Source organism: Anolis carolinensis, chromosome 4 (assembly GCF_035594765.1).
Source record: "Anolis carolinensis isolate JA03-04 chromosome 4, rAnoCar3.1.pri, whole genome shotgun sequence".
NCBI classification, from domain to species: Eukaryota; Metazoa; Chordata; class Lepidosauria; order Squamata; family Dactyloidae; genus Anolis; species Anolis carolinensis.
In genome coordinates, this window is record NC_085844.1 from 130,418,850 (window position 1) to 130,433,752 (window position 14,903).

Below are 14,903 nucleotides of genomic sequence, written 5' to 3' on the forward strand. Positions count from 1 at the left end.
ATTTGCACCTGGCTAGTTTCAGTATCATCAACATCATTCCTTGCTGTGGGAAAATGAACTTGCACTCCCTGTTCCTCATCTTCTACAACAGGGACATTTTGAACCTGATTTTGAACCTGAATCCCATCATCCTCATCAGAGTCAATCTGAGGTTCCAGCCGAGTCACAACAGGAACAGTACTGAATGTTCATAACCTTTCTGACTTTCAAATATTGGACCATATATTGAATTCCAGAAAATGTGTGTGATGTAAGAGCCAAATTATCCATGATACAGACTCCAGATTAAGAATATACACTTTTTACTAAATGTCCTGTGAGTAAGTATATATACATGCTCCAGAAACTGAGATTTAGATGTGTGGTTGAAAAGCTTATGTGAGCTATCTCCTTGTTGTATATCTTCAATCATTTTTGTGTATTTTTTCCTGCTCATGAACTCTGCCTGAATAACCTAGATAAGAAAAGTATGTGATCCTAGGTTTAAACATGATGAATTATGTAAGGTATGAGAGTAGCACAGATAAACATAAATAGTTGTGTTCAAGGAATGTTCCTCTTCCTGTTAGCTGAAAGGTATTTAAGACTTGTGTATACTCAATAAACATATCTCACAGACTCCCAGGTTGTTGTGATTGGAGGGGCTGGCAGGGGGGCCTAACCTTTTTGATCAAAGAATGGTGTGAATGGCTGGACATTTTTTTCTGAACAGGTTTAGAGTTTCTTAAAAAGCTTCCCTCCTACATGGGATGTGGAAAGCAGACATTTGAGAATTGATTACACTTACACTCCATTCATTAAAAAAGATCAGAGGGGTTGAATATTCTCAGGGTGTATTTTTCTTTTTCTCTGTTTCAAGAGACCATGCCCAAAACAGTAGCAATAGTCGGAGCTGGTCCAAGTGGACTAGCTTCCCTCAAATGCTGCTTGGATGAAGGACTGAAGCCTACCTGCTTTGAGAGGAGTGATGACATTGGGGGAATTTGGCAATACACAGTAAGTTGTGGCATCAGATACAATACAATTTGGTTGTGCATTTAAGTAAATCAGATCTAATTTGCCAAATAGTCACTGTTGAAATGTTTTTATGTTGAATGTTTTTATGTTGAATGTTTTTATGTTGAATGTTTTTTATATTGTGGAATGATATTTTAAATTGTAAGTCGCTTGGAGCACTCTGGTGGAGAGCGACTAATTAAGAAATAAAGTGAAGTGAAGAAGTGAATATATTTCCTAACCTTTTGTATTTTATGCTATATAATTAAATCTATGTGTTTTAGATGCTATGAGCCCAAAAGCTACAGGTGTTGTCTTTGATAATGGTATGGAAACTTGCATTACTCAAAACTAGCATGGAGTATACTGATAAGTTTAGATTCTGCCTATTCATCTGCACTGGCGCCCAGTGGTTTCTGTATCAAATTTAAAGATTTGGTTTTATGCTTTAAAGCTCTCAATGGCTTGAAGGATTATTTTCTCCCCTATCAGATACCACAACTAACAATGAGGTGAGCACTATAGAGATGGTCTTGCTAAGAGATAGCACCCTTCTGTGAAACACCCTCTTTAGAAAACCTTGCCAAGCACCTCTATGGGCTTTGGGTACAAGCAAAAAGCAATCTTGACACTATAGATGACACTATAGGTTATTGGCACTGCTCTGAGTTCACATTGTTGTTTATATACTAGTGGTTTTATTTTGTATTGTACTGTGTGTTTATTTTATGCGTTGTTTTAGGCACCTTGTGCCATATATAAGCCCCAAGTCCCTTTGGTGAGATGGAGACAGGGTACAAAAATAAATTAGTAGTAGTAGTAGTAATAGTTATTATCTTGTTCTCCAGACATTAACTACTGTTTTTAATACTTAATATTCTTCTATTTTGCTTTGGTACTCCCCTCTTTATTTCTTGTTGTTGATGTTTCTAATCATTGCTTTTAGGGTTCATATTTCATATTTGCTTTTTTGTTTGTTCATTTACTTTGGCCTTCAGAAGTTGGGAAAGTAAATTAAATACAAACCTAATTACATGTAAATGTACACATACCATGTTTCATTGCTTAATAGTCGCAATTGCATAATCGTCGAGCGTCCCCTTTCTAGGTCTTAAAATGTATTTTTCCTTTCCTTGTGTAATCATTGATGGTAGGTTTAAACAATAAAAAATGCAAAATTCTCCCGAATCCCTTGCCCTCTCAAAGGCAATTAAAATGAACATCGAGCTCTTTCTCCCATCTCTTTAGCTCAGAGGTAAAATGATAATAAGAATAAGAATAAGAATAAGTCTGAAGCGACGATCACACAGTCCTAAACTCTTGGGAAGTGTTCGACTTATGATTTTGTGATATGAAATCCAGCATATACATCTTGTTTGTTGTTCATACTCTGTCTTTGCGTCAATAATAATAATAATAATGACTTTATTCTTATACCTCACCACCTTCTCCCCGAAGGACAGGTTTACATATGGGACAACATATATAGAGACATAAATACAAAGCAATTGATTAAAGCAAAAACACAATTGAAATAAGAACATAGTAAAAATAACAATCCAGATAAAAGTGCAATTAAATAAAACATAAATATTTAAAACAGCAGCATTTGAACTCAATCAAAACAATGCTCAACAAAACCAATAGCCAGTAGTACAATGGTATAAAAGGGCCAGGTATGAGATCGTGCAAATAGCTTACCATAGGGCCGGATATTGGATGAAGTGCAGAGAACAAATATTATCAGGGAACCTAGGGACTAGGCATTTATAACTAGGGACTAGGCGTTCTCAAATGCAAGCTGAAACATCCAGGTTTTCAATTCTCTGCAAAAGGAGGACAACGTGGGGGCTTGCCTAATCTCCCTTGGGAGGGAGTTCCAAAGTTGGGGGCCCCACTGAGGCCCTTTCTCTTGTCCCCACAAACCGTGCTTGTGACAGTGGTGGGGAGCAAGAAGAGGGCCTCCCTGGCATATCTTAGAGCCCACACTGGTTCATAGGGGGAGATACAGTCCCGAAGATAGGCAGGACCCGAACCATATAGGGATTTATAAGTCATAACCTACACTTTGAATTAGGAGTGGAAACTTATCAGCAGCCATGAGGCACCAATGTTATTTCCTCATGTAATGGTTACACCCCTTTTTCCAAAAAAGGGACAAAAGTATGACTATTATGTGGTGAAATATGGCACATACTTATTGTTTAATATATGCATCTTATGTGAAGAAGCAATCAAATCAATTATAAAGGAAAAACAAGCAAAACTAAAAGAAATGAGCATTCACATTATATTGTTAGATATCTACTTGGGGGCCCCCGTTAGCACAGCGGGTTAAACCGCCAGCTACAGACAAATCTTGTTGACTGGAAGGTCAGCAGTTCAAGTTGCGGGTCGGGGTGAGCTCCCGTCATTAGCCCTAGCTTCTGCTTACCTAGCAGTTCGAAAACAGCATTGTGAGTAGATAAATAGGTACCGCTTTGGCAGTGAGGTAAAAGGCACACTGAAAAAACATGTCAGCAATTCGATCAGGAAGGCGTCCATGGACAACAGGCTCCTTGGCATGGAAAATGTAACAACAGAATCTCCCCATAGTGTGGTGCTTTGAGTGTTGCTTTCTTTACCTACTTCCAAATGAAATTCTGCAACACCCATGGCAGAGTTGAGTACAGCCTCCAGATAACAGAGATGAAAAAAAGGAAGCCTAGCCTCTGTCTATGTACTGTCTTTGTTGTTAATTGCATAACAGTATTGAATGTTTGCCATATATGTATTCTGCAATCTGCTCTGAGTCCTCTCGGGGAGAAGCGGAATATAAATAAAGTATATTATTATTGTTTCTAACTTAATAGCATAAGACAGAAATATTCCCTTCTAATATATTTCAAAGCAGAGAAGCCAGAGAAGTGTTTGTTGGTTTAAAAGGCAATATAACAAACTATGATAAACTTACTTGTTCTACTGTATATATAGGAAAATGTTGAAGAAGGAAGACCCAGCATCTACAAATCATTGGTCAGTAACGCTTCTAAAGAGATGTCAGCCTTTTCAGACTTCCCGTACCCAGAAGATTTTCCTGTCTTTTTGCCCAATGCCAGGCTTCTGGAATATCTGGCTATGTATACAAAACATTTCGATCTACGGAGACACATTCAGTTCAAAGTAAGCTTTATCAAAATTGACAGCAGAAAATCATATTTTAATTTTTTAAATATAACTGTCCCTGTATTATTGCATTTCAGAGAGCGAGGCAATTCCATGAATACAACTGAGAATGGCTTGCCCACTCAGATGATCATGCATATTTCTAGTTGGGAAAGATGTTAATGATTGAAGGAAGCCATATTTCTTTATTCAGCTGACCATACTCCTTTCCAGAATGTTAATCATGATTATTTTATGTAAATGTTTCAGACTAAAGTGATCAACATTAGGAAGTGTCCTGACTTCGCTGTCACTGGCCAATGGGATGTTATCACAGAGACCAAAGGGGAGCAGAAGTCAGCCATCTTTGATGCTGTGATGGTTTGCACTAGTTACCTAACTTACCCTATGATGCCACTCACTTCTTTTCCTGGTAAAGTTCTTTTTTAATGTCCATCTGTTTATTTCCAAAATTCACATTCTGGCAATATCTCCATTAAAACCAATCAAAATGTCACAATATAATGAACAAGGTTCTACACTCTCCAGAATTTGGAATGGTGGTAGAACTTGACTTCATGTTGAAGCCACAAAGATCCCTTCTACACTGTTGTAAGATCCTAGGATCTGATACCACGTTATTTGCTTTGAACTGGATTATGTAAGTCTCCACTGCCATATAATCTGGGATAAAGAGATAGTCTGGGATCAGATCCTGGGATATAAGGACAGTGTAGAAAGGGCCAAAGTCTGCATTTAGCCACAGTGTGAATCCAAGTAGCATGGCTGTAGCTGTGCCTCAAATGCAGCATGTGCATTTAAATTCTGTATTCACATGATACATCTTTGACTGAATATAGATTTTTTCAATGACAAGCAAAGCTCCATATCATCCAACTTTGTTTAACATTTGCTCTCATGACTAGTTCTGAAGAATTTAAAAGCTTGCATGTGATTTTGTGACATTTTGGTTGGCACAAAGAAAAATGCAGGTATAGTTTTGTTTTTTGGAATGTTTGTTATGGTGTACATTGTTTACTTGCAAGTTCAGTCTTCACTTCATACAAACAAATGCATATGCAAAACACATATTGTTTCTATGTGTTTCTATCAATCAATCAATCAACATTTTATTATGGCCCAAAGACCCTTATTGCATCATAGATGTACACCTATCAAATAGAAGTTGTTTTTGTCTTTCTAAAAAAGTGTATAAACGTGTTTATTTTGTATTCTTGCTCAAAAGTTGTTGATAAATGTCCTCTATTATATCAGTGTTGTCCAACCTTTAGTTACCCGAGAGCCAATCAAACTTTAGTATAGGAATGTGAGGGCCAGAGACATTCCAGAAAGAAAACTTAAAGCAGTAAGAAGCGTAAATGATTTTTTTTTCCAAATGTTAAATTAAAACATTTTTCCAGTAAGAAGGGCAAGGGCCAACAAAAATGAATTAGTGGGCTGCATGCGGCCTGCGGGCTGCAGGTTGGATCACACTGTATTATTTTATGGGACAATGTGCATATATCACTATTCCAATCAGGTCATCCTGAAACAGAATCCCTGCCAAGTGGAGATTCAAGCTTAAATCCTTGTTTCTATTATGTTATCTTTCTCTGTTTAGAAACCTTCTTTTTTAATGAAGGTGGGATTATTTAATTGTGTGGTTCCACCATCTGAAATGGTACAATGTATGTAGACAGACTCAATTCTAAAGCAGCAGGGACTGATATGGCTTGTTGTGGAAACAAGGATTGGTGATCAAGCTTCAGTGGCGAGACCTTTCCCCCATGATAATTACTCTTTCAGGAGCGAATTTCCCTTCTGAGGGGTAGATTACTCTCATTTCCTATTGTCCCCCCCTCCCCCCCGTTCTTAATGATGGGTCATTTGTAAGTAAGATGTTTGTAACTCGAGGGCTGCCTGTATTGATTTTTGTGTTGTCTATCCAACTAAAAATAATGATTTTATTAGGCACATTAAATGATCCTGTCATTAGCAATTTGTTTTGTCTTTCTGGTTTATCATCATTCATACTCTGATTTATGCCAAAGGACAATACGTGCCTGTTTTGATACACTTTTTAAAAAATCACTTTTTGATTCAAATCTCAAATTTGTGAACACAATTAAAAATGCAGCATACCACAGAAAGCAATTACTGGGTGGATTGTGTCTTTAAATTTTGTTGGCATAGGTTGGAAGAGGTGGACAAGTAGACAAGGCAAAATGAACTCTCTACTTTGGGAAAAGAATTTATTTAGATTGTGACACAGGTGTCTAGCAGCTTCTTTTGAAAATGCATTTTATAGCTACGGTCAAATATATGGAATTCACTTATTTTATAAGACTTGGGCTGATTTGTTATGATGCGTTAGAGTTCAGTACGGTGTTCTGTGTCTATGTAACATATGTAGAAACATACTGAACTTCCAGAACTATTGCTCAACTTACCACAAAAATAATAAAACCTGTAAATACATATGAGAAAGATCTGTCAGAGACTTACTACATGAAATTGTTCCCCTTAAAAGTGAACAGTTTCTGGTAGGCTTGTGCAATCTGGGTAAACCACAATCTGTTTCGGTGTCCCGGGTTTCGGTGGGATCCTGATCCGTTATTTCAGGAGCCTCCTGAAATCTGTTTTTGCTCTGGGGAGCTAATAGATTCTATCTGGCCCATTATGGGTGTGTGTGGGGCTCTTCTTCTCATCATTTTAGGCATTTGAACTGTTTCCTATTCTAAAGGAGGAGAGGAGAGGTGTTGCAGGCAGGCGTGCGCACTTTCACTCCCGGGTATCACATACTCTTTTCAAGGGATTTTAAGGAGTCTTCCCACTTCCAGATAAGGAAGAGTGATGACCTCCTGGAGCTATCCTCCCTGGGCAACCTTAAAAAAACCCTCTTTTTTCTTGGCACACTTCAATCTCCTTTCTGCTTTGGCATTAATACTTCCTTAGAGCTGTTTCTACTTTCTAGTAGAGGAGAGGTAACTAGGTGGTAGAAGTTTTCAGGAAATGAGGGTTTTCATTTTGTTTGCTGGAATTAATAAAAAAGATTAAATTGTGATGCTGAATAGGGCAGGAGGAGCTGAGATTGGCTCCCACTTGCTTTTGTTGTGGGTGGATTTTTATATTGGGAGGTGTCACGACCCAGGTTGCAAAGGCACCAATAACCAAACACAGAGGCCAGAATCTAACTAATATCTTTATTGAAGGAATATATAAAGTTAATAAAAGCAAGTATATGAAATAGTCCAAAAGCAGACCTTTCAGGAAAGGTCTAAATTAGTCCAAAAAAGCGATGTCCAATATGAAATATTAAGGTCCAAAGTTGTAATCCAATAACCGAAACACTCACTTTGCCAGGCAAAGTGAGGGGAGATGACAAGGTCCTTTAGTCCATAAACTTGAGCAAGGCTAGGAAATAACTTGATACTTGAAACAAGGCTTAAAACGTGGAACAAGGTAACTAGGAACAAGAACAAGGTCCGTGGAATAACTTGGTAAAATCCGTGATACAAGGCAAGGATTGGTCCTGGGCAACAAGGCGAAGTCCGTTGGTAAACAAGGCTGGGAAGCAAGGCGAAGGCTGGAAAGCAGGGCAAGGCTTGAGCAGGAGCGAGGCTTGAATCGGAGCGCGCTGTCCAGACACAACTCGCTCCGTAGGCTGACGAATTGACTCCGCGAAGTTACTACGCGGGTAAAACACCTAAATAGAGTCTAACTTTCCCGCCGAAGCAGTTCTCTGGGAATCAGAACCGAAAGCTAAACTCTGAGACCAGATGTGAGACTCCCCAAAGATTCTCACGAGAAGCAGTCTTAATTGGCCACATTCTTAGCTGCAATCCTCGCACTCCTGCGCGAAGCTGATTCCAAACTTCTCTGTTGTTTACAAAACTCCCGGCGCAAGAACACGGGAGAAGTAGGCTCTGGGGTTGTTTGACATACTTCTGGGAGACAACTTTCTTGCAGGTGCAAGGTTCCCAGATCTGCCTGGGAAAGATCTGGCTGAGGGGAATCCAGTTCTGACTGGGAAGGTAAAAAACCCAAGTTTTCCTCCTCATCAGGAATTACAATGTCCTGAGCAGGACTACAAGGCCCATGGGTCATCACACTATCCCCCTCCTCAAGGCCCCTCCCAAACTGGGGCCCTCTCCCCGAGGCGCGAGGTCGCGGCTTGGCGGGATAGGTCTGATGAAAGCGGCGGGTTAGATCAGGAGCATGGACTGTGGAGGCGTCTTCCCAAGAGCGTTCCTCAGGGCCAAAACCCACCCAGTCAATGAGATATTGTAGGCGGCGGCGATGAAAGCGAGAATCCAAAATGTCCTCAACCTCGAACTCCTCCTCCCCATTCATCAAAACAGGAGGGGGGGCCGGTTGGTCTGTATCAGGACGCATACCATCCGCCGGAAGGAGCAGGGAACGGTGAAACACTGGGTGAATGCGCATTGAACGCGGAAGTTGGAGTTTGAAAGTCACGGGGTTTAATTGCGCCACCACTGGATAGGGGCCAATGAAACGGGCATCTAACTTCCGGCAAGGGCGGTGGGAGGGCAGAAAGCGAGTGGACAGAAAAACCCGTTCTCCTACCTTGATTTCAGGGCCCGGCTGGCGGTGTTTGTCAGCGTGGCGTTTATAGTCCTCCTTGGCTTGGTCCAGTTGCTGGAGCAAAAGTTGTTGCACCGCTGTGAGTTCCTGCAGCCAATCCTCTGCTGCGGGAACTTCTGAAGTTTCAATGACAGGGGGAAAGAAACGTGGATGGAAGCCGTAGTTTGCAAAGAACGGCGTTTCTTTTGTAGAAGCTTGAACTCCATTGTTGTAGGCAAACTCTGACAGTGGTAACAGAGAAGCCCAATTGTCCTGTTGGTAATTTACATAACAGCGAAGATACTGCTCTAAAGTGGCATTGGTGCGCTCCGTTTGCCCATCTGTTTGGGGATGATGAGCTGAAGATAAGCGAGAGTCTATGCCCAATAGTTTTTGTAGTGCCTTCCAAAAACGAGAGGTGAATTGAGATCCACGGTCTGTGACTAAACTCTTGGGCAATCCATGTAGTCTGAAAACATGTTGAAGGAATAGATCCGCAGTCTCTTTGGCCGTGGGGAGGCCTTCGCAGGGAATGAAATGGGCTAACTTGGTGAAAAGGTCCACCACCACTAAGATCGTGGTGAATCCACAGGAAGGTGGTAGGTCAGTGATGAAATCCGCAGAAATTATTTCCCATGGGCGAGATGGGGTAGGAAGGGGGTGTAAAAGCCCTGAGGGCTTCTCCCTTCTTATCTTGGAGCGCTGACATACTGGGCAGGTGTTGACATATTTTTCCACATCCTTGCGGATCTTGGGCCACCAAAAATCCCTTAGGATCAGATGCATGGTTTTAAATAGTCCGAAGTGTCCTGCTGGTTTGCAGTCATGACACAGACGAAGCGCTTTTTCCCTGCCCGGTCCGGGTGGGATATAAACATGATTTCTATAGCAAAGCAGCCCATCTTTAAGCGAAAAGGGAAAATGCAGACCTTGGCGAAGTTGGTCCTGCGCCCAGGCATCTGCTTGCTGACTAGCCCTGATTTCTTGAGCACAGATGGGTTCTGGAGTAGAGGAAGTTGAACCAATGGAAATGGATTTGGTGTTCCCCACTGTGAGCGTGGCAAAGTTCTCGGGTTGTAATAGTTGGGATTCAAAGGTCTCCTTACGTCCTGCAGCGTATTCCGGTTTACGTGACAGGGCGTCTGCTTGCTTGGTCTGGGCTGGGGTCACGTAATGAATCTGGAAGTTGAAACGTTCGAAGAATAAAGCCCAACGTTGCTGCCTCTGATTCAGTTTGCGGGCAGTTCTTAGATGTTCTAGATTACGATGATCAGTATGGACTTCAATGGGAAATTTGGCCCCTTCTAGCCAATGTCTCCAAGTTTCAAAGGCTGCCTTTATGGCCAGTAGTTCTTTTTCCCAAATGGTGTAATTCCTCTCTGGTGTGGTTAGTTGACGAGAGTAAAAGGCACAGGGATGGAGGTGATCTCCCACCGGTTGTAGGAGTACAGCCCCAATTGCCACATCAGAGGCGTCCGCTTGCACAACAAAAGGGGTTCCAGGATTTGGGTGCTGTAGAATTGGCTGGGAGGTGAATAGTTTCTTTAGTTGCTGGAACCCTTTCTCTGCTTGATCAGTCCAGCGGAAAGGCTGCTTTCCACGGATGCAGCTAGTGATGGGGTCGGACCAGCGGGCAAAATCTGGAATGAACTTGCGGTAATAGTTCGCGAACCCCAAGAAACGCTGCACCTCTTTCTTGTTAGTTGGCGCCCGCCATTCCAATACTGCTGAAACCTTGGCTGGATCCATGGAAAGCCCTAGAGGCGAGATGCGGTAACCAAGGAAATCTACCTCTTGTAGATCAAAGGCGCATTTTTCCAGCTTGGCATAAAGTCCATGATCCCGCAGTCGTTGTAACACCATTTTGACGTGGTTCTCATGTTCTGATTGTGATCTAGAAAACACCAAAAAATCGTCCAGGTAGATTATCAAGAACCTGTCTAGATAGTCCTGAAAAATGTCATTGACAAAATGCTGGAACGTTGCGGGAGCTCCGCATAAACCGAAATTCATAACTCGGGACTCGAATAATCCGAATTTGGTCTGGAAGGCGGTCTTCCACTCGTCCCCTTCCCTGATGCGAACTAAGTTGTAAGCCCCCCGAAGATCCAGCTTGGTGTAAACCTTGGCTCCTCGAAGCCGATCCAGTAGATCCGAGATTAAGGGCAGGGGATAGCTGTTCCGCTTGGTGATATTGTTCAATGCTCTGTAGTCCACCACCAAGCGTAGTTCCCCTGACTTCTTCTTCACAAACATCACTGGGGAGGCGGCTGGGGATTGAGAGGGTCTGATGAATCCCTTGCGAAGGTTTGTCTCTATGAATTCCCTGAGAGCTTCTTGCTCTGGTTCGGTCAGGGAGTAGAGATGCCCTCGCGGGATCGGGGCCCCCTCCACCAAGTCAATGGCACAGTCATAAGGTCTATGTGGGGGTAATTTTTCGGCTTCTTTCTCATTGAATACATCCCAATACTCGGAGTACTTCTTTGGCAAGGTGATGATGGGCTCGGTGTCTGTGGCATGGCAGACCTTGGCTACGAGGCAATGGTTTTGGCAATACGGTGAAGCAAACTGCAGTTCTCTGTTGGACCAGGAGATGTTAGGGTCGTGGAGAGTCAGCCATGGGATACCCAAAATCACAGGGAAATGGGGAACCTCGGTAACAAAGAAGGAAATCTCTTCCATATGTTCCCTTATCCACATCCTGGTGGGTTCCGACCACTGACTTACGGGGCCCGTCTTGAGGGGGCGGCCGTCTATGGCTTGCACCACACGGGCATTCTTGAAATCATGATATTGTAATCCCAGAGAGTCGGCATACTCTCTATCAATGAAATTGTTGGTAGCTCCAGAGTCTATCATGGCGTGGATCATGACGGGTCCCCTTTTTGCTGACCATAATGTGACCACGAGAAGGAACAGGACCCCGGTTGGCGGCTCTTGAATAGATTTTTTGACCGGGTTGGCGAGCCTCTCTACACCCGGTCGTTGGCTTCCCCCGCCGGCTGTGTGCCAGTCGGCTCAGACGCCTTCGTCTCCGTGGAGGACGCCGCCGCAAGACGGGCGGCAGGCTTCCCTTTGGCTGGGCACTCTCTGGCGAAGTGGCCCCCATTCCCGCAGTACCAACAGAGGTTAAAGCGTTGACGACGGGCCTTCTCGGCGGCATCCAGTCTGGGACGCACATTGCCCAACTGCATCGGCACCTCCTCGCCTCCTCTGGGGTATGGGGTTGGCGGTGGGGGTCTCCACACTGGACGTGGCTGAACGCTGGTGGGAGCGGGGGGTTTTGCCCCGGCTCTACTGCCCTGGCCTCGAACCCACTGTTTCCTGTTGGCAATCATGACTTCAGCCCGTAAACATTGATCAATGAGTGCCTCGAGGGTCTGGGGAGGATCCACCTTGGAGATTTCTTCCAGCATTTCAATGTTGAGACCCTCCCGGAATTGTCCTCTGAGGGCTACATCGTTCCAGCCGGTGTTGTGGGCCAGCACTCGGAACTCGGCTATATACTGAGACATTGGTCTGTCTCCTTGGAAAAGGCGACGGAGTTTGTGACCGGCTGCCTCCAAATTGTCCTCGATTCCCCAAGTCTCCTTGAGGTGGTCCAAGAAGTGTTGCGCTGATCTTAGGTGTGGAGAGGCTTGGTCGAACAGTGCCGTCGCCCAATTGGCCGCTGGCCCGTCTAGAAGACTGTAAACCCACGCCACTTTGATGTCTTCTTGGGGAAACTCGGCATCACGGGCCTCTAGATAAGCTTGACATTGGCGACGGAAAACATGAACCTTAGAAGCTTCTCCAGTAAACTTGGTAGGCAACGCCATGGCCGGGAGGCGGATTCCGCGCTCCCGCAAGCCCTTTATTTCTCCATCCTGGGCGTTGAGTCTGTCGCGGATGCGATCCACCTCATCCTTGTCGATGGTGTAGGTAAGCGGCTGCCCACCCGGCACGGTTCCGGTAGACATTCTGGCCTTGGTTAATTGGTGCTTATGGGTGGCGGAGTCAAACTGTCACGACCCAGGTTGCAAAGGCACCAATAACCAAACACAGAGGCCAGAATCTAACTAATATCTTTATTGAAGGAATATATAAAGTTAATAAAAGCAAGTATATGAAATAGTCCAAAAGCAGACCTTTCAGGAAAGGTCTAAATTAGTCCAAAAAAGCGATGTCCAATATGAAATATTAAGGTCCAAAGTTGTAATCCAATAACCGAAACACTCACTTTGCCAGGCAAAGTGAGGGGAGATGACAAGGTCCTTTAGTCCATAAACTTGAGCAAGGCTAGGAAATAACTTGATACTTGAAACAAGGCTTAAAACGTGGAACAAGGTAACTAGGAACAAGAACAAGGTCCGTGGAATAACTTGGTAAAATCCGTGATACAAGGCAAGGATTGGTCCTGGGCAACAAGGCGAAGTCCGTTGGTAAACAAGGCTGGGAAGCAAGGCGAAGGCTGGAAAGCAGGGCAAGGCTTGAGCAGGAGCGAGGCTTGAATCGGAGCGCGCTGTCCAGACACAACTCGCTCCGTAGGCTGACGAATTGACTCCGCGAAGTTACTACGCGGGTAAAACACCTAAATAGAGTCTAACTTTCCCGCCGAAGCAGTTCTCTGGGAATCAGAACCGAAAGCTAAACTCTGAGACCAGATGTGAGACTCCCCAAAGATTCTCACGAGAAGCAGTCTTAATTGGCCACATTCTTAGCTGCAATCCTCGCACTCCTGCGCGAAGCTGATTCCAAACTTCTCTGTTGTTTACAAAACTCCCGGCGCAAGAACACGGGAGAAGTAGGCTCTGGGGTTGTTTGACATACTTCTGGGAGACAACTTTCTTGCAGGTGCAAGGTTCCCAGATCTGCCTGGGAAAGATCTGGCTGAGGGGAATCCAGTTCTGACTGGGAAGGTAAAAAACCCAAGTTTTCCTCCTCATCAGGAATTACAATGTCCTGAGCAGGACTACAAGGCCCATGGGTCATCACAGGAGGGCCCTTACAATTGTGTGCTCCCGAAGGTACCGAAGAAAATGGATGAAAACAAATCCGTGCACAAGTCTACATTTTCTGGCACTCAAGGAACCCTGACTAGACTTCTGAACAAAATTTACAACAAAAAAATGCAAGTTATATTTGCCAATATCTGCCTCACCATTAAAGTTCATTGTACAGTGCCAGCTACTGTTTCTTACAATAAAAGATCATTCAGCAGGCTGGCAAATTCATTGAAAGAATGCCTAAAAACATGCCAAGTTGATTGACTTGATCATCTAGTACAGTGGTTCTCAACCTGTGGGTCCCTGGGTGTTTTGGCCTACAACTCCCAGAAATCCCAGCCAGTTTACCAGCTATTAGGATTTCTGGGAGTTGAAGAACAAAATATCAGGGGGACCCACAGGTTGAGAACCACTGATCTAGTAAATGTGTGCACTAAATTTTTTTTAGCTAAGCCAGTTGATTTTACTGAAGTTGTTGAAATAACTGTGCCAACAAAGCTAAAAAATATACATTGAGATAATTTTTGATATTATTGTATGTTTTTATTATATAGATCCATATCATTCTTATAATAAATGTTACTTTTGTGTCATTATTTAAACTGACTTATTAATTAGGCTGGCCCCCACCCTCCAGTGTTTTTGGTCCAACCTAAAAACGTGGCTCTTTAACCAAGCTTTCCAATAGATATAGAACTCAAAAGGTTCAAATTGTAGACCTATTGGTTTTCTCACTGAAAGCACTTTATATGACTGTTTGGTTGTTGTTTATTTTATGTCTATAATCACCATAACATTTTATTAATGTGTATTTTAGGGTTAATAGATTTTAGTGTGGTATTGTTATGTTTTCATGATGTGAATTAAGTTTCCCTTTGATATTTATGCATCTGTATTTATTGCACCATATGTATTGTTACATTACAAGCGCTTTGTAAGGGAGATGGTGGCGGGGTAGAAATGAAGTTGCTGCTGCTGTTGTTGTTGTTGTTGTTATTATTATTTCCCAAACCCCTTCCTTAATGTTAGCAGTAGATAGGGGGGTTAACCAAAGATGCTGGCCTGAGGCCCCGCTTCAGGATGTAGACATCATGATCCAAACAGACACTAGAAATCACTAAAACTACAATTGACTTAGGAGTAGACTTCACTTCATGGACAAAAATTACCAAGTAAAAATGTGCCATATAGAAT

At 43.1% G+C, this 14,903-nt stretch overlaps 1 protein-coding gene across 1 annotated transcript in view; it reads left to right on the forward strand.

The window, feature by feature from the left end:
* Positions 1 to 14,903, forward strand: part of LOC100557581 (flavin-containing monooxygenase 1) — a 27,259-nt gene continuing 12,356 nt past the window's right edge. Inside the window, exons 1-3 of the mRNA XM_062977806.1 lie at positions 1 to 996; positions 3,970 to 4,158; positions 4,411 to 4,573. Coding sequence (XP_062833876.1) covers positions 865 to 996; positions 3,970 to 4,158; positions 4,411 to 4,573 — 484 coding nt within the window. The 5' untranslated portion in view covers positions 1 to 864. The remainder of the gene's footprint in view (positions 997 to 3,969; positions 4,159 to 4,410; positions 4,574 to 14,903) is intronic.